Genomic DNA, 19,680 nt, shown 5'->3' on the forward strand with positions numbered 1-19,680 from the left:
TGGCTGCCATAGTAACACTGAACGCATTTTGAAGACGGATCAGTATTCAAATGCGTTCAGTTCACTTGCGTTTTTCCAGATCCGGCGTGTAATTCCGGCAAATGGAGTACACGACGGAACCAGACAACGCAAGTGTGAAAGAGGCCTAAACCCAGCATCTCAGGGAGAAGAGCAAACTAGAGATCTAGCATACAGCTGCTACAAAATGCCAGATACAAGTTATATTATGGCTGGAAATAGTTATTCCTTATATACAAACTGTACTACTGGTTAATACACAGTTTGTTGAAAGCTGCTCTGAGATCTCACTGCTGTTTAGTCACAGGTCTACTGCACTCAGTGATTTTTATTACAAAGGCCTTAGAATATTACAAATTCAACACTGTTCATATATATTTATTATACTTGTCATTTTCTACCTCTGTTTTGTTCTATTTCAATGGGAGCTTTGATATTTATGTAGAATAGGTCACCGGATGCCAACTTACTATTTAATCACTGCTGTTGAACTTGCAAATACAGTGCTAATGAAGAAGCTTATTCTTTGCGTTTTCGTGCTCAAACTTATGTCACAAGAACAGTCTGATCCAACTTAAACCTACAATTACAGTCAGTGGAAATTTTCAATTTGACACAAGCAACATTCGCCTAGAAGCAAACAAGATCACAATGACTTCAAACACACTCACTGTAGGGTAAAAAAAAAGTTTTTTTAAACTTTATTGGGATCTCAAAGTATATCACAGTTACATAGGATTTCATTGCCTACATCGACAGACCGTACAATCTGCTGAGCTACAACACTAATAATCGCCAGGGTATAGGCCAAAATGTGGAAAATAATGTTAATATGATTTAAAGTGTATACTTATATATGGATATTAACATTACTTCGTACATAGCAAAGTTTAACCCTCACCAACCCATCCAGCCTGGTATAAAGGGTCAGGGGCTGTCAGCTGTTTTCGGTCTGTGTTCCTTGTGTACTCTGTGCCAAAGACACCCAGCAACACCAGGTCCACAAACCTTGTCTGGGCGTCCTACAAGACTCGGATGATGTTTACCTGACCTCTGCAAGATTTCCAGCATCTGTGCAGCAGACGTGACTAGCATATCTCCAGTGCTTCACATTCCCAAAGCCGTTCCTACAAACAAGACAAAGACATGTGATCTGGTGCCGTAACGCACAACCCTCAGCTAGAAGAGAAACTCTAGAAAGTCCACACCAATCAACACTGCAGCAGTGGCTGGCTGACGGAAGGCTTGTATATAGCTTATTGCATATGCCGCAACACAATTAATTTTTTCTCTGTCTGGTACCTACCACTCTTGTCCATTTCCTTTTAAAGGGGTTCTCCGGGAATAAACTTTTTCTGTACTGCCCACAGCCTGCATCCTTAACTAGAAGATTCATACTTACCTGCTCCAGTCCGCTGCACATCCATTTTCTGGTGTCTGGACTGTTTGCATCCGGTGGTGCACGCTCTGCCGCAACATGTGACCAAGCACCGACGGAGGTAAACAATCCAGGAACCAGAACATGGACATGCTGGAGGACCAGAGAGCAGTACGAATACCTGGAGAGACCCTTTAAAGCCCCCATATACATCAGTGTATTGGTCTGACAGAACCTAACATTTCCGTCAGGACCAGCCATCAATCTGATGTTTTTGGGAGATCATGATCCTCACCTGGTGGGGGTAAAAGATTGGGTGAAAAGATTTTATTTTCATCCGATCCTTTTGTTCTCCTACAAGATAAACCGCTATCTGAGGTGTCTGGCAGCAGCTTTCTCCTCTGCCCCCGTTGAAAATACATACATGGTTTTCAATATTGGATCGGTGAGGGTCCAACACCTGGCACCCCCACCCATGAGCCGTTACAGGTTGCTGCAGGGCAAGAAACTATACACAGCTAAAGCAGACAGTGCCGTACGCGGTGTAGAGGCCACGGTGGGGTACTGCAGCTCAGCTCCTATTTAAGTGAATGAGAATATAAGTATAATATCATCGGCAATTGTAGAAAAGACGGACGGCACTTACCCTTTTGCGCTAATACGATCTTTTTATTGGCAGTGGGTAGCGGACAACATGTACAGCAGTGTGACCAGCTGAATGGGCCCATTCAGCTGGTCACACTGCTGTACATGTTGTCCGCTACCCACTGCCAATAAAAAGATGATCGTATTAGCGCAAAAGGGTGAGTGCCGTCCGTCTTTTCTACAATTGCCTATGAAATTTTCTGAATGCAACTTGCTTGTTACACGTGGGACAGAGCACCGCCAGCCAGCGCTTCGATTTAATAGCAGACTCACCTGACTTCACCCTCATTGACGTCTCTGCCACAGTAACAGGGGCACTATTCATTCTACTGCAGTGCCACTCCGTCTCTCTTCTCCTCAGTATATAAGTATAATATGTTGATGACTTACACGGAGCATAGATCATCAATACAAGATAAGTGGTGGTCCAATACATCCACCAATTAGCTGTTCTCAGGAACCACCAGCGCCAGAATATACACAGCGGACAGAGCTGGAAGCAGAGGGTGCTATACATTGTGTAGGGACTCTTAAGAAAATACCTGCAATGGCGGATCCCAAACGTTTCTCCTAATGACCCCAGGCCATTGCTCAGCATCGTAGTCCTCATGGTACATGCGTCTTGGCATCTTCGAGCCTAGCATTGCCTTTTCTTTCCGGTTCTTAACCTTGTCCATGATGTGGTGCTCCTTCAGAACGTCTCGAACAGTCCATCAGGAAACTCCTGGATGACACTTTCATAGCAAAGTCCCTGCCCACGGTGGATGCAAGTCGTCTTATGGTGGTAAGAAGTCATCTGAAAAACAGCCCTATTTAATACCTTCATATAAGATTTGTCTAAGACGAGAACCTGAAAGTGCTAAAGCTGGTGACGGACAGAAGCTTTGTACCAGCAGGTCTTGCAGTCAGTGTCGATGTGACATCACTGCTGCAGCCAGAAGATTGCGTGGGTTGTCATCTCAGACACTGGTTGTCAGACAGGTGCAGGCCTTACTTTTGGGACCCACTCCTATCTCCAGAACAGGGCCTCCAAAAGCGCAAAGAGTGCACCGCGCGCATGCATGGCCACCTCTCCATTCGCCTCTATCTGAGCTCCCATGGCAGTAAATAGAGAACATGCCGCGCCTGTGTGGTGTGCTCTCCTTTGGGGGCACCCGTTCTGGAGTGCCAGTTCTTTTTCCAGCTCCTGCAGCGTAACATATCACATAGAAGAAGACATTAGTCTTGCAAGTCCCCTGCCCCACAAGTTATTTACCAGCAGGCAAACATGGTGGGTCGGCTGCGCTCACGTGTCAGGCGCTGCGCGTCATTGCTTAAGCTTAGAAAGCAAAAGTCAATGGGGGAGAGGAGAGACTCTCAGGATCAGTGGTGCTTGAGAGGAGAGTATGTGACACCGCACATACCCTCAGGGTAAGATTCGCCACAGATTTCACCCCTATACGCCATGACACCCACTGTGAAAAGCCGCCGCGTTTCCTTAACAGGATGAGCGTGTTGGTTTTTGCGGCATTTCTGAAAGCTTACTGACAAATATCCTCCTTAGGCCTCACGCACACAACGGAGTGCTGTCCGCATCTTTTGCGGCCCCATTAAAGTGAATGGGTCCGCATCCGAGCTGCAAAAACTGTGGCTCGGATGCGGACCAGAACAATGGTCGTGTGCATGCGCCCTTACACTGAAATTTTAAAGGTTCATGGAAACTCCCTTTAAGGCCACTTGGAAACACTGTAGACATCATCGTACAGCACACTCCGTATGCGGGCGGTTACTGCGGGAATAGGAGCAGGCTCCAGAGTTCTCATACCAGCAGCACGCTCTTTATGTTGCTGAAAAGCCGTGGACTTCACCCTTGCAATGCATAAGGTATAATCCCCACTAAATCCTCATGTAACACACGCAAATGTTTGGACTGGATAGGCGCCAAAATCCACTGCAGAAATGATCCTCTTCTTAAGGTCAAGCTTAATTAAAAAGGACCCGTCACCTCTCCTAACACGTAGTGACTACTTCCATTTCCCATGTCATATTTCGGTATGACTATGTTGTGTTCTTGCTCTATTATTCCTGCTAGAAGTGAATGAATTACTAGCAGTTTGCAATAGAGGTCCATATAGACGTTACCAATTGGGTGTGTGTCCCTGCATTGCTTGCCTCTATCCTATCAGTGTCAGACTGTGCAGGGATGCACTACCAACTGGTAACGCCCATCTGGACCTTCAATGCAAACTGCTGGTAATCCATTGATAACTTCTAGCATGATTATTAGAGGAATGGCACAGAGTCATAGAATAGATGCTCCAAATTGTTATTACATGAGGAATGCAGGTAGTGACTAAGCCGTGTCAAGAGAGGGGAGGAACATAATGGAAGGTAGCAGTGTGTTAGGGTTAACCCTTAAAAATAAACAAAAAAAACTTGATTTTCCAAAATGCCCTCCGCTCCCATTGTTTCCTGCTTGGCCAGAAGTGACGGGGATCTGTTCTTGGTCATGTGACTTGTGCATCCAATCAGTAGCCATGTGTGCAAGAACGGCATGACACTAGTAAAGGCTGCAGCAGCCATGTGACGTGACCGCTGAGGCCACTGATTGGTTGCAGCAGTCATGTGACCAAGAACAGGTCGCTGTCACCAAGTTACTGGGGGCATCGAGAGCCGCTGCGCTGGAACTGAGTTTTTTTTTTTGTCTGCCATTCATACCTTTTTGAATAGGTCGGACAACCCCGCGACAGATTCTGTAAAGCAGTGTTCACACCTGCCTCGGAGGTTTGCAGATTGAATCACATTTAGTGACCCAAGGAAAGAGGAAAAAAAAAAAGTTACGCTGCATGCAAAATGTCAGACACCGTGACTCCATTATTGGTGAAGGAGGGTCCGTCATGGTGCCCTCGGCGTCTGCTGTGACTCACCCAGTGCGGCACCGTACCGCTAATGTGAACAGCACCTTATAGGGATTTTCTTTACTGGAGAACTCTAAACACTGCGGTTCCTGCTTCAGTCTTATTTTCAGCGCCGCTAACCTGCTCACGATTTACTGCTGCCGAAATTAGCTAAACCGCGAGCATACGCCTGCCGCAGCATCCACGCGGAATCCCTGACAACAACACCTTAACGATCCTTTGGGGGCATGAACGGTGGTGGCACAGGTGAATATAACGGGCGTTCAGTTTTATGTGCAGGATCTGTGGCCAAAAAACAAAACCTAGACTTTTTTTTGGGAAGCAAGAATCAGTGATGGCGCCTCCGACACAGATATGAACAGTGCATTATTACATATATTTTCTTTTATAGAATGTATTTTTTTAATTAAAAAAATTTAACATTTTTTTTTTAAAGAATGAAAAAAAAAAGAGATTATAAAAATATTCATATATTAAATAAAAAAAAACATTCTCTTTAACATATGCATATTTTTAATTCTTAAAAAAAAAAAAAAAAATATTGGTTTAAAGAAAAGAATTATAAAAATATGCATAAAGAGTCTAAAACTAAACACACACAAAACTAAAATAAAACTGAACACACGCTCCCGTGTATCTGCTGCCGGAGGAGCTGACGTGGGTAGCAGCTGTCGCTGCTCCGGACCACACAGGGTTAACCGCACCCGGAAGCGCAGCTCCTTTGACAGTCATGACTTCCTGTGACGCTGCTGATGTCACCTCAGCAAATGGATTCCATTACCAACAACGTCACAGCCTTGATATGACCTCTGGTCTCCGTTAGGAGCGGGTATCTCCCCGGTACATACCCCTCAGGCGTCCACACCGTGTGTATACCTCGACAGGACATTGATAACGGCTGCTCCGCCCTCCTCCGCAGCGTCCGCCGGCCTCCCCCGGGCTTCTTCTGCCTCCCGTACCGCTCGCTCCTCCTGCCCGTCTAAGCATAAAATGGGAATCATCCCCCTTTACAAAATGGCGCTGAGCCCTTTGGCAGGCGCAGGCGCACGCGCACTGGCTCAAAGCGCGCACGAGTCGCCGCCCCCTTGCGCAGCCCTTTTCAGCTCGCTCTAAACTCGGCTTTTAGTTCCGTTTCCAGGAAACAGAGCAGCCAATGGCAGGGCAGGGACGGATTCATCCCTCAATCCGCGGAGCCAATCGGAGCTCTTCGAACTTCATCCGGATCCCAGCTAGCCAATGGCGTCCAGAGAAGGGCTGTCTCCGCCGTCATCTGTCTAATAAGAGGCGAGAGCCAGAAGCGACCAATGAGCGGAGAGAATGAGCTCACCTGTATTCCGGAGAGCCAATGGGCGGGGTTCAGTCGCTTCAGCCAATCGGCGTCTTGGATGGGCCGTCCAATCAGGCGCTGCGCCTGCTCCCCACGGCAAGAGGCTGAGCCAATGGTCTTCGGAGAAGGATTGGTTCTGCTCAACAGCTTGTTATTTCGTTTACTGCTTGCAGTTCCGTGCAAGTGGGGAGTTATAGGAGCCGAGTGTGTGAGTGAAACTTTCACCCGTTTTGGGGTCACTTTGCGGAACCTGAGGGTGCGTTGAATGGGAAGAGGGTGCACGGTGGTGGTCGCGGTTGACGGAAGGAGGGGGGGCGGACTCCTTCAGCTTGGGGCGTCCGGCTTGGCCGAGAGCTGACTTCTCAGTCAGGCGAGAGTTTGCAGGTATGTGACGGGGCCGGGAGCTGAGGGGCCGGCGGCTGCGGAGCCCTGTGAGGAGGACAGTGAATGAAGTGCGAGGAAGTCTGACGGGGGGAGGGGAGGAGGGGGGGCACCTGGCATATGGGGGTGCCCTGTCCATGTGCCCCGGTGCTGCCCCCCAACTTCTGCCCGGGAAGCGGGAGAAGCCCGCAGAGGCCGGGGCTCTGACACGGATCTGACCAGCAATGGCGACGTGACATTCCGCCGTCTGGATGAAAGGAGGACCCCCTCCTCCTCCACACAAAGCCTACAGACCACCCCGATCATGCCAGCTCTGCTCCACCGCTAGGCCTGAAGGGGTTAATGTGCCCTCTTTTATTTTTGTTTTTGTGTCCCTTTAACTGTTGTTCTTTTGTTGCTGTATGGTAGCATTGGTCATGTCAGACTGGGGTCCTCCTTGTGACTAGTCCCCTTTTTGGGGAGGGGGGGGGGATAAAAAAAAAGTTCGGGCTGTTGCCGAGCAACCAATGTGGCAGTTTGGGGGGGCGACTACGCAGGTCCTTTAAGAAAATTGGTGTCGCCATGCTGTGTAGGGGGTATGTGTTCATGATGCGTCACTTCTGCCCCCCCCCCCCCCCAAAAGGAGCCTGGTGGCAGAAAGCGGTGGTCTGAGTGCTGCCCCCGAGAGGGTGACTGGTGACAGAGAGGGGTGGTATGAGTGCTGCCCACTCCCCCCCCCCGACAGCGGGCGAGTGGTGGCAGAGAGGGGCGGTATGAGTGCTGCCCCCCTGACAGAGGGTGACTGGTGACAGAGAGGGGCGGTATGAGTGCTGCCCCCCTGACAGAGGGTGACTGGTGACAGAGAGGGGCGGTATGAGTGCTGCCCCCCTGACAGAGGGTGACTGGTGGCAGAGAGGGGCGGTATGAGTGTTGCCCCCCTGACAGCGGGCGAGCGGTGGCAGAGAGGGGCGGTATGAGTGTTGCCCCCCTGACAGCGGGCGAGCGGTGGCAGAGAGGGGCGGTATGAGTGCTGCCCCCCTGACAGAGGGTGACTGGTGGCAGAGAGGGGCGGTATGAGTGCTGCCCCCCTGACAGAGGGTGACTGGTGGCAGAGAGGGGCGGTATGAGTGGTGCCCCCCTGACAGCGGGCGAGCGGTGGCAGAGAGGGGCGGTATGAGTGTTGCCCCCCTGACAGCGGGCGAGCGGTGGCAGAGAGGGGCGGTATGAGTGCTTGCCCCCCTGACAGCGGGCGAGCGGTGGCAGAGAGGGGCGGTATGAGTGCTTGCCCCCCTGACAGCGGGCGAGCGGTGGCAGAGAGGGGCGGTATGAGTGCTTGCCCCCCTGACAGCGGGCGAGCGGTGGCAGAGAGGGGCGGTATGAGTGCTTGCCCCCCTGACAGCGGGCGAGCGGTGGCAGAGAGGAGCGGTATGAGTGCTTGCCCCCCTGACAGCGGGCGAGCGGTGGCAGAGAGGGGCGGTATGAGTGCTTGCCCCCCTGACAGAGGGTGAGCGGTGGCAGAGAGGAGCGGTATGAGTGCTTGCCCCCCTGACAGCGGGCGAGCGGTGGCAGAGAGGGGCGGTATGAGTGCTTGCCCCCCTGACAGCGGGCGAGCGGTGGCAGAGAGGGGCGGTATGATTGCTTGCCCTCCTGACAGAGGGCGAGCGGTGGCAGAGAGGGGCGGTATGGGTGATGCCCCCCTGACAGAGGGTGAGCTGTGGCAGAGAGGGGCAGTATTATGGGTGCGGGTGTATCGCTGCCATGTGTAACGCCTGTGTCTTCTTCTTTGCAGTTGTAGTGAAGACAAATCTTCGAGCTGGAATCCCTCAAATAACCTTCGACGATGAAGGTAAGTCCTTTTAAGCAGAGGGGGAGGGGGGCGTTAGTGACATGCCACCTCTCTGGGCTCCCATGGCAGCTGACACGTATGACTTTTTATCAGAGGTCATACGTGTAGTATGCGTGTTTCAGTGTGACGCATGGGCTAAACCTCCCCGTTCTGCATGTTACAGATGTAGCAGAGGCGGCACAGCTCACCATGCAGTGTCTCTGGGCTTACACAGGGCTGCAAATAAAAAGGCTAAGACCACGTTCACGCAGTCAGTGTTTAGTCAGTGCTGGATCAGTGATTTCCATCCATGATTGTCAACCAAAACCATGATTGGAGGCTGCACGGAGACTGAGGTATAGTGGAAAGATCTTCTCCTGCTCTGTGTTTTGGATTCGCAATCACTGATGGAAATCACTGATTGGACACTGACTAAACGCTGACAGCGTCAATGTGGCCTAACTTCAAGCTGTCAGTCGTGACAGAGTTAAATGACAGTCGTCTCTGCTGCATCTGTGCATGCTTTGCTCAGACCCAGTGGTAGCGGGATGCTGCTGACGGCGATGTGCGCTGTAGTGTTACCAAGGGGCTGATACGCTCGCTAGGTTTAGATGTGTCAGTTTGTACTGCTTCTTTCCTGTGGTTCTTGGGTGAGATGCTGTGCGTTTTACTGTCCGGAGCGGCTGTCATTTGTGTCTTCTCGTTGCCTGTCCTTCTTGTGTGCGCTTTTTGCTGCTGCTTGTTCAGCGTCTGTCTGCTCAGTCCTTAGTTCAGTCCGTTGAGTTCTTTTTAAGCGAATTTCATTGCGTGTCCCGTGCAGAATTCCGCGGCAGAACATGCGTGTTTTCTGCAATAAGAATCCAGTGTGTAGTTCATACGGTGCGGATTTTAAATCCGCCTCGTGGAAAGAGAAGTATTGACACCTCCATTCTTTAGGGTTTGTCCACATGGCGGGTTTTGTGACTGTGAAAATTCGGCATGCGCTCAGCGCATATTTTTTTTAAATTTGAGATCCCTGGAGCTAAACCACGAGTAGACACCCGCCACGGCTTCCAGCAGCGTCCGTATAGACATTGTGCCAAGAGAGGACACGTCCTTTCTCGACCTAAACCATTGAAAACAATGGGAGGCTGTGTCGGCTCTGCTGCTGGAGCGTCCACACACGGCGTCAGCATCCGGATCCTCGGCCTCCGATTTCTGCCATGGGTTTTCTGCTGTGTGAACATGCCCTTACTGGTTTCTCCAGCTAGAACAGGGGCAGCAACCTTCTGCACTCCAGCTGTTGTGAAACTACAATTCCCAGCATGCTCCATTCGTTTCTGTGAGACTTCTAAAAAGGGCAGAGCAAGTATGCATGCTGGGAGTTGTAGTTTTTCAACAGCTGGCGTGCCAGAGGTTACCAACCCCCTGAGCTAGAAAGAGACAGTTTGTTTTACTCTCTCCGATGTTGCATGGGACACACAATGGGCCCCTCTAAATGTTGCTGTCGGCCCTCGGGCTCCTTTGCTGGGGGGCGTCGCCTTCCGACTCCGTCCTTTTGCTGAAGTGTTTGGTTAATTATTGTAACATGTGGAAGGAGTTGTGAAACACGTGAGTTGTAAGACTCCTCGGTCAGACCTGCCGCTGGGCGGTAACCTGACTTTACAGGAGGCTGTATAGGAGAAGACGCATGTTTAAGAGCTCAAGAGACAGACTTAGGCCTCATGCACACGACCGTTGTGTGTTTTGCGGTCCGCAAATTGCGGATCCTCAAAACACGGATGGCGTCCTTGTGCGTTCCGCAATTTGCCTATTCTTGTCCAAAACGGACGTTGCTCGATACGGAACAACGGATGCGGAAAGCACACTGAGTGCTATCAGCATCTTTTGCTGCCCCATTGAAGTGTATGGGTCCGCATCCTAGCCGCCAAAACTGCGTCTCTGATGCGGACCAAAACAACTGCCATGAGGCCTTAGGCCGCTTTCACACGTCCGTGTTTGATCAGTGATTTCCATCAGTGATTGTGAGCCAAAACGGAAAGATCTGCTCCTGTTCTGTGTTTTAGAGCCGCACCTGATTTTGTATCACAATCACTGACCAAAACACTGAGGCCTCGTTCACCTTTCCATGTCACGTCTGTGGAAAAAAGTGTACGTGTTTCATCCGTGAAGGATCCGTGGTGGGTCCGTGTCCGTTTTTACCATCCGTGTCACATCTGTAATTCACTGACGTTGTTCAGCTGAAAATGTATTTTTCAAATAATCTCCTATTAGTCTTGAAAAACAGACACAACACGGATGTGTCAGTGATTTTCACGGACCCATAGACTTCAATGCCCGCAGGAAAAGTTATTGGGCATAACACGAGTTTTCGCCCCCCAGTTATGTAACACTAGGTTTCACATTTGCAGCACAGCGTTCCTGCATAGAGCAGCCTGCCAGATTCTCTGGATCTGGTATTGCTGGATCTTACCAGAATGGTATCCGGCATGCAACGACTTTTGCTCGCCTGCCGGAAGGCTGTACCGCGAATGTGTGAGATGCCTAAGATGCACGGCCAGCCTCAGCTTTAAACATTTCTCCCAGCAACACCGTAGACACGCACGCTCGGCTCGGCTGAGTGTGCATGTTTATTGCAATGGGGACAGTCTCCCGTAGGAACAAAAGATCAGACATATTGAAATCTAACATGTCTGATCCTTCTTTTGCCTCAGCAGCTAGCCCCACCAAAGTCTGCGTGGCACTACTTTATATTGTATATGGCCAGCTTTGGTCTGTGCTCACTGCTGGGAAGATGAGGGTTGTAGTGTTTGTTCACGGACAGGCATATATAAGCAGACGTATGTACAGAAGCCAAACTGCAACGTCAGCACTACAGCTTTCTACAGCGAGGACCATATGTCCGTCCTAGTGCCATTTCTTCTCTGCCCCAGTAACTTACCAACTGAATTAACCCTTGAGGTACAGTATGTGTCACATAAGACTTCCTGGTAAAGGGGCGCCTGGCCTTGTCCCCTGTATAAGCAGCCTGTGCTTTGTTGTGGTGAAATTTTTCCCCACCTATGGTGTGTGAGAGCCTCCTTACAGAAAATTACGACGTGCTCCATGTCATGGCTCCTTTTGGGGGTTTTGTGGAGATGTAAGTCTGATCCAAAAATCCACAGCGGATCTATTGCAAAATCGTATTTTGCTGATCCGCGATTCAGATATGGTTGTGTGAATGCCCCCTTGGGCAGCACTCCTTTTCAGCATTGCGTCACGTGGTAATTTAATTTATACTTGAAGCGGTCCAGAAATACTTGGGACTTTCTGAAGATGTCCAGACATAAAGTGAACCGAAGAGAAGCTTATCGTAATGGATTGTAAGCTCATGTCTTTGTCTTTTTAGGCAGCGGATGAGCCTGCCTATCTAACAGTGGGGACCGACGTCAGTGCTAAATACCGGGGTGCCTTCTGCGAGGCGAAGATTAAAACCGTCAAACGGTTGGTGAAAGTCAAGGTATGTTGTACAAGAGTAGAGTATCTCCACTTTCTAGTTATATCTTGTTGAACTGCAACTAAGGCTACTTCCACACTGGCGTTTTGGCTTTCCGTTTGTGAGATCCGTCATGGGCTCTCACAAGCGTCCAAAACGGATCAGTTTTTCCCTAATTAATTCTGAATGGAAAAGGATCCGCTCAGAATGCATCAGTTTGCCTCCGTTCCGTCTCCATTCCGCTTTAGAGTCTGACGAAACTGAGACCAACAGATACGTCCTGGCACACAATGTAAGTCAATGGGGACGGATCCGTTTTCACTGGCACAATAGAAAACAGATCCGTCCTCCATTGACTTTCAATGGTGTTCAAGACGGATCCGTCTTGGCTATGTTACAGATAACACAAACGGATCCGTTCTGAACAGATGCAGACGGTTGGATTATCTGAACGGATCCGTCTGTGCAGATCCATGACGGATCTGCACCAAGCAGCGAGTGTGAAAGTAGTCTTACAGCATCGTATCCCGGCCATATTGGGAGGGTGATTTCTGATGTGGCTTGTATCTTTAACCCCTTTATTACCATTTCCGAAAGAGCCTTTTTAGCAACTTTGGGCTTCTGGTGGTTTAATAGCCCCGGCTTTTTGTTATTTCCTCAACTCCGAAATTTATTTTTGCAGTGCGTAGTTTTTATTTTTTTATTTTTAAATACATGGCTGTTCTTTTGGTCAAGAGTTAACCATACTGATTCTTTCATTTACTAAATAAAGCATTAAAATAGGTTCCATGTTTTATGTCAGTCATTTTGATACCTAATGTGTATGGTGTCTGGCAGCTATGGTGACCTAGGTTGAGGTTTTTTCCCTCTTTCTTGTGCATGTATAGTATGTCCCACAAGGTCATAGTATACCCCTGGGAGACTTTTTTTTTATTTTTATACAGTTTTCTGCTGTAACTGTGGCATCTCTAGGAGCCCCCTGTGGAGATGGGCCTCGTCATTATGTGGACTGCAATAGAGAAGCCAGAAGTAGGTGGTTACAATCCTCTTCTGCCTTCTCCATGTCTTTTACATCCAGACCTACAGGTCTCGAAAAATTAGAATATTGTGCAAAAGTCCATTTATTTCAGTAATGCAAATGAAAAGGAATTGCATTAATGCAGCTTAAAATTAGAATATTGTGAAAAGGTTCAATATTCTAGGCTCAAAGTCTCACGCTCTAGTCAGCTAATTAATCCATACCCCCTGAGCAAAGGGCACCTGAGATTGTGACTTTGGGGGTTCATAAGCTGTAAGCCATAATCATCCAAATAAGGCTTGAAATATCTCGCTTTGCATGTAATGAGTCTATCTCATATGTTAGTTTCACCATTTAACTTGCATTACTGAAATAAATAAACTTTGCATGATATTCAAATTTTTCGAGTTTCACCTGTAGTCCTGTTAGATTGAGGGGTTGGCATATCTCTATAATGGAGCCTGCAAAATGAAGGAGAGAGGACCCTGCATGCGCGGTCGCCCTCCATTCATTTCTATGAGACTTCCGAAAATAGCTTTATTGGCTTTGCTATTTCCGTCAGCTCCACAGAACGGAGCAGTGGCACTTCCAATAAATTTCTATGGGACTTTGGTCACTCCCTTAGAAATGAATGGAGGGAGGCTGTGCATGTGCGGTCCGCCCTTCTTCACTTTGCGGTCCGCCCTTCTTCACATTACAAGCTCCATTCTAGAGATAGGTGCAGGTCCCAGAGGTGTGTGACATGGGCCAACCACTTCAATGCAGTGACTGTAAGGGACTGCACTGACACTGATCGCCGTAAAAACAAACCAAAAAACGGGTGGTCGCTAATGACTCATTTCCGTGGCCTGATGTCAGGCAGTTTATTGGGTATGAACGTTACTAAAGAACGATCAGCCCGTGTAAAGGTGTCGGCGATCACCATGAATGCATCGGGTGAATTCACCTTTCCTGCGGACACTTCAACAATTTCTGGCAGCAGATTGTGCTGTGTGAGAAAGGAATACAGTGGAGGTGATCACTACATGTAAATGCAGCTCTACACCTCCACTAACGAGCATTCCGTTATCTGGAAGGAACGCTTCACCCCGATAATTGTCTGCTCACTGGCGCAGTGTAAATGCGCCTTGAGGTGTTAAACCTCCAATAAGAATGCGCATTTCGGATTTCCTGCATCTACAAATGTTGTACTTTTAGTTTGTCTGTCGCTGGAGTTGCAGTTCAGCGTCAGCCATGCAGAGCCCAAATAATTTTTATATATTTTTTATTTATTTTTTGGCTTTTGAAGGGGGTCTCCGTTTTAGGGTCCATTCACACATCCGCATCAATTTCGCAATTTTGCGGAACAGGTGCGGACTCATTCATTTTCATTGGGGCTGGAAAGGATGCGGACAGCACTTCACGTTCCGCGGCCCCGCAAAAAAATAGAACATGTCCTATTCTTGTCCGCAGACACGGACAAGAATAGGTATTTTCTATGAGAGTGCCGGCCATGTGCGCACATGGCCAGAGTCCGTGTTTTTTGGATCTGCAAAACCCTTGCGGACATGTGAATGGACCCTAAGAGAAGGATAAAGTGCTCAGTGTTGTAGTAAACCTGTCTGTCAGCCTGTGGTTTTAGCCTCCTGCTGCATTTGTTTACATCTGTCAGTGTAATGACGACGTGGGCTCTATGCACAGTGTGTCCTTTTAGGTTACTAGAAATGTATGTAGCATGACAAGCCTGCAGGTGCCATCCCCGACACCTAAGGGGCAGGCATTATGCCTCACACATAGCGCCCATCTGCTATTCACTTTAAACTGTTTCAAACCATCAGAATTATTTTACATTTTCTATTTGGTTTATTATTAATAATATTATATTTATTTTTTTGTGTGTTTTTGGTACTGCAAAATAGGCGCACAGCTGAGATTGGTGATCGGCCTAAATGCATTTGTCTTGTTAGCGCGTTTCAGCTCTTTCAGTGGGATCTTAATAAACTTGCTATGATTAGTAATAAAACTTTTCCATATAAGTCCATAAGACTCTGCACTTTCTGTCATCTACTTAGTTAAGAAATGCCAGTGGTGTATTCCCAGTGACCCACCTCTTCACGCCTGTGCCAGTTACTCGATAATTGGATTTTCAGACCTCTAATTGATTTGCTCTTCTTCTGCTTTCCTCCACAAGCTCCTGTGTTTGACAGTGCAGGCGCCAAAACATAGTAATCTGACTGTGGCTTCATTTGCAGGTGACTCTGAAACAAGACAACTCTAGGCAACTGGTTCAGGATGACCAAGTTAAAGGGCCATTGAGGGTACGTTACTTTCACACTAATCAGTATGCATTGTATCCTGTTCTACTGTGTTTATTGGTCTGTTGTCTGTTTTGTTTATTGGTATCACGGCTCAGCCCTGTTCAGTTCAATGAGGCTGAGCTGCACCTAAGCCAAGTGAGCGAGAAGGCCGCAGCGCTACCTTTTCAAGCCCCACCAATCGGATATTGATGATCTCAATGAGTTAAAATATCTTGGGGAAACCCCCTTTTAATAGGTTTTCAGATCAAGACGACCCACGTCCTGTTAGGGCGCATGGAGGCAGACTTGAGCCATCCTGTATTATTTGTATGCCACTAACCACCATATAATTCTACTTTTCCCCTGCAGCGGGCCTGGCTGGTCACGGCTTCAACTGGACAAATTCAGTTGTTTGCTGGGGTACCAGGAGATCAGTGGGCAAGGAGACAACCCCTTTAAATGGACTGACCATTTCACAAAAAAACAGGGTTTGTGTACATTGTCAAACTTAATAGAAATCGGTGTATTTGGGCCTTATAGCCCCACATACATAGACCCACCAACACAAACCAGACCCCTAGACCCCCCCCCCCCCCCCCCCAGCAGAGGATTCAGATCCAAGTGCTGAATTATTGCTTGTGTCCTGTAAAAGAAAAGCAGATCTAAGACTTAGAACCTCATTAGCAATGTAATTTTCCTCTAATTAACTAAGAACTAGCAATTTCTAATTTGGTGAATAATGAATTTTCCTACAGCCCTGATGTCGGAGGGACTTTATAGGCGCCATTCTAAAGAATATTGGTTTAGCCCAAAATAACTCGCTCAAGTGCGTGTGTGTGGGTGAGAATGTTAACCCACTCACTGTGTATGTACTTTTGTTGGAAAGAAGAAAAGAACCTCATGAAGGGTGTAAAATATTCCTTATATTTTTGGCATAAAGACATGCATATGGTAATCTGGTTCTGCAGGCAGAAGCTCTAGGAACTTTCTTAGATCTTCCTTAAAGGGGTATTCTGATTATACGAAGTTACTCTGTATCCACAGCAGGGATGCTCAACCTGCGGCCTGCCAGCTGTTGTAAAACTACAACTCCCACGATGCCCTTCTGTAGGCTGTCAGGGAATGAAGGGAGTTGTATTTTTGCAACAGCTGGAGGGACGTAGGTTGAGCATGCCTGATCCACAGGATAGGGGATAATGATTAGATTGGTAAGAGTTCCAACCACTGGAACCCCCATTGTTCTTGAGAATGTGGGCCCCGTGCTCTAAAATTAATACAGCAGTAGGTTGAGCATGTGCACTGCCGTTGTATTTATTCTCTATGGGACTGCCGGAGATGGAGGAGAACAATTTTCATCTGTTTTCAGCAGTCCTATAGCGAATAGAGGGAGTGTCAGCGCACTTGCCTTACTTGCCATTCCATTTTAGGGCTCATGCACACGATTGTTGAATGTTTTGCGGTCCGCAAGTTGCGGATGCCAGTTGTGTGCATTCCACATTTTGCGGAACGGCCGGCCCCTAATAAAACAGTTCTATACTTGTCCATAAAGTGGACTATAATAGGCCATCATTTTGCGTGATGGACATGGAATGAACACAAAGTTCTTAATTTTTAATTTTTTTTTTGCGGCCTCATTGCCGTATCTTTGGATGTAGACGTGAGGCTGCAGGTTAAAAGCTCCAGATCCGGATGCTTCCAGTTTGCTGCGTCTCGCTGCTCATCCGGCCCCAGTTTTCCTTTGCATTTAGAGCATGAGATGATGTCTCATTCTACCATCTCATGCTGTAGACACTGGGGAAGAGCGCTGAGGTGGAGGCAGAAGACTGCAAGGTCAGCTATATGCACTGAAGGGGTTTCATTTGTATCCGTCATTTAACCCTTGGGCGAATAGAAATAGAGAAAACACAATGTGTACGTGAAGCCCTCAAATCCGTGTAGTAGTGTTGTAGTGATTAAAGGGGTTGTCCGAGTGTTTAATTCTGATGACCTACCCTCAGGATAGGTCATCAGTATCTGATCGGCCAGTGACGTCATGTTTTATTGGTCACATGGCCTGGGCGCAGGTCAGTCCCACTTAAAGGGAACCTGTCACCGGGATTTTGTGTATAGAGCTGAGGACATGGGTTGCTAGATGGCCGCTAGCACATCCGCAATACCTAGTCCCCATAGCTCTGTGTGCTTTTAGTGTGTTAAAAATCCGATTTAATACATATGCAAATTAACCTGAGATGAGTCAGGGACAGGACTCATCTCAGGTTAATTTGCATATGTATCAAATCGTTTTTTTTACACAATAAAAGCACACAGAGCTATGGGGACTGGGTATTGCGGATGTGCTAGCGGCCATCTAGCAACCCATGTCCTCAGCTCTGTACACAAAATCCCGGTGACAGGTTCCCTTTAAGTGAATGGTGCTGAGTTGCAATACCAAGCACTGCCACTATCGAACGGATGTCGTTGTGCTTGGTAAGATGCGGGGTGTCAAACCCCCACAATCCGAAACTGATGACCGATATTTAGGATATCTCATCGGTATTAAACTCTCAGAAAATCGCTTCAACTTGATTGTCAAAGTTCAATTAACACTTTGTCAGGAGCAGTAAAGAAAGTGATGGTCACCACGTCTCCCCTGCTGCCTCCAGTGCTCTGCTCCTGTCCTTCACGCTAGTGTTTTCCTGGTAGCAGTGGTGACTAGAGATGAGCGAATTTCACGGACCATAACGCAATTCTGCTTTTGCCACCAAACGAAGCGTGAACGAATTTCAAAATATGAAATTCGCTCATCTCTAGCTGTGACGTCCCATACACATCACCGCTGGAGCCAATCCCTGGCCTCTGCTGTCATGTGGCTGGCCACACAGTGACCTGGTGTCTACGGGACGCCACTGCTGTAGCCAGGAAGATGGTGTCAGTGCTGCAGAATCGAGCAGGGGAGGGAAGTGTTAAGCGTCAGTGTTGTTGTTTTAGTACCTTTACTGCCCTGCCACTGACCCCGTTACTAGTGGATGTTTTTCTTTTGTTGTTTGTTTTATTTATTTACACAATGAAGAAATACATAACATTGTGCGAAACAGAAGTGATGTTTATGCTCCAATTTCCTGGTCTTCAGAGGCCTGATGGTGTAATGGATGAAAGCATGCAGTGTAGGTTGTTAAAGGGGTTTTCTGGGGATTTCATCTGAGCATTTGGTAATAACCTGTGGATGGAAGATGTTTTACATAGTACTTGCTCCACCTATGCCGCCATCTCCCCTGCACTCACACAGGCTATTTCGCTCCGCTCCCGACAGTTTTTTGATTTTTATTTTCTTTTTTTTTTCCATTGAAAATGGTGCTCAGTAGAGAACTTCAAAGGGGTTGTCTCACTTTCAGCAAATGGGGGGGGTCCATCAAGGTTCTACTGTTTTTGACAGCAAGGATATTATTGCAGGCTACCCTGTCCTTGCCATCAAAAACAACTGAACCCTAGAGGTAAGGCGGAAACCACCCATGCCATACTTGTTGTTAAAGACCCACATACTGTGAGATTAAAAGGTGTACAAATAGTGCAGTCTATAACCTCTCATATTGGTTACTTGCTGTAGGTTGGCGCTACAGTTGAAATGAAAGCACCTGACGGATCCGTCCAGGAAGCCGTTATAAGTAAGCTGACAGATGCTAGCTGGTATACTGTGGGTGAGTATCAGATGTATGTCAGTATATGAAATACAAACATTTGACAGACAGGAAATTCACTCCTTGCTAGACCGGAAGTGATGATTGTGGTCACGTGACCACTGCAACCAGTCTCTGGCACTCTGACACATGCACGAATGGCCAGTGACCACAAAGGCTCGGCTGTCAGGTGCTGTGTTCGCGAACGTGTCGCCCCTTATGCCAGTGATGGGTTACTGCAGTCACATGACCATGGACCCTAGGTCAGCTCTTCTGGTCCTGTCTGTATGGGAGCCGCAACACTGAAACGACAGGCCTTTTAAAAGTGAAGTGATGTTTTTGTATTCACATGGTTCCTGTCTATCATGACTCTTTTGTCGAATGATCCTTTTAATTATTATATTATTTTCCTCACGTATATAGCGCTGACATATTCCGCAGTGCTTTACAGACATTATCAATGTGTGCTGTCTCCAATAGAGCTCACTAATTCCCGATCAGTATGTCAGTGTGGTAGGAGACACAACATGGGGAGAACTTACAAACTCTGTGTAGATGTTGTCCTTGGTCAGATTTTAATATAAATCATACAAAAAATGTTGACAATTTATTTTTTATTTTTAAATTGTTAATTATACTGCCATATGAATTCTTTCAATCCAGCATAAATGGGACCTAAAGTTCAGAACTACTAGTTATTATTTTTTTGTATGTAAGGAAACTGCTGGTCTTAATGTCCCAGTTCCATCCAATCCAGCGCTACCACTTCTTTCTCTTCCTCTTCCTTGGGCTGCTGCAGCCAGTGACATTGTTTTGGGTTCCGCTGCGA

At 47.7% G+C, this 19,680-nt stretch overlaps 1 protein-coding gene and 1 long non-coding RNA gene across 2 annotated transcripts in view; one reads left to right on the forward strand and one right to left on the reverse strand.

Annotated features, from left to right (window-relative positions):
* Positions 1 to 691: 691 nt before the first annotated feature.
* On the reverse strand, positions 692 to 5,942 carry LOC122921594. Its single transcript, XR_006387041.1, has 3 exons — positions 5,787 to 5,942; positions 2,584 to 2,837; positions 692 to 1,145 (listed from the first exon to the last, which is right to left on the reverse strand). It is a non-coding gene; the product is annotated as an uncharacterized LOC122921594 (long non-coding RNA).
* Positions 5,943 to 6,364: 422 nt separating this feature from the next.
* ARID4A (AT-rich interaction domain 4A) overlaps positions 6,365 to 19,680 on the forward strand; it is an 81,695-nt gene continuing 68,379 nt past the window's right edge. Inside the window, 5 exon segments of the mRNA XM_044271955.1 lie at positions 6,365 to 6,473; positions 8,415 to 8,471; positions 11,818 to 11,928; positions 15,154 to 15,219; positions 18,782 to 18,872. Coding sequence (XP_044127890.1) covers positions 8,466 to 8,471; positions 11,818 to 11,928; positions 15,154 to 15,219; positions 18,782 to 18,872 — 274 coding nt within the window. The 5' untranslated portion in view covers positions 6,365 to 6,473; positions 8,415 to 8,465.

The sequence above is a fragment of the Bufo gargarizans genome, chromosome 11 (assembly GCF_014858855.1).
Source record: "Bufo gargarizans isolate SCDJY-AF-19 chromosome 11, ASM1485885v1, whole genome shotgun sequence".
Lineage (NCBI taxonomy): Eukaryota > Metazoa > Chordata > Amphibia > Anura > Bufonidae > Bufo > Bufo gargarizans.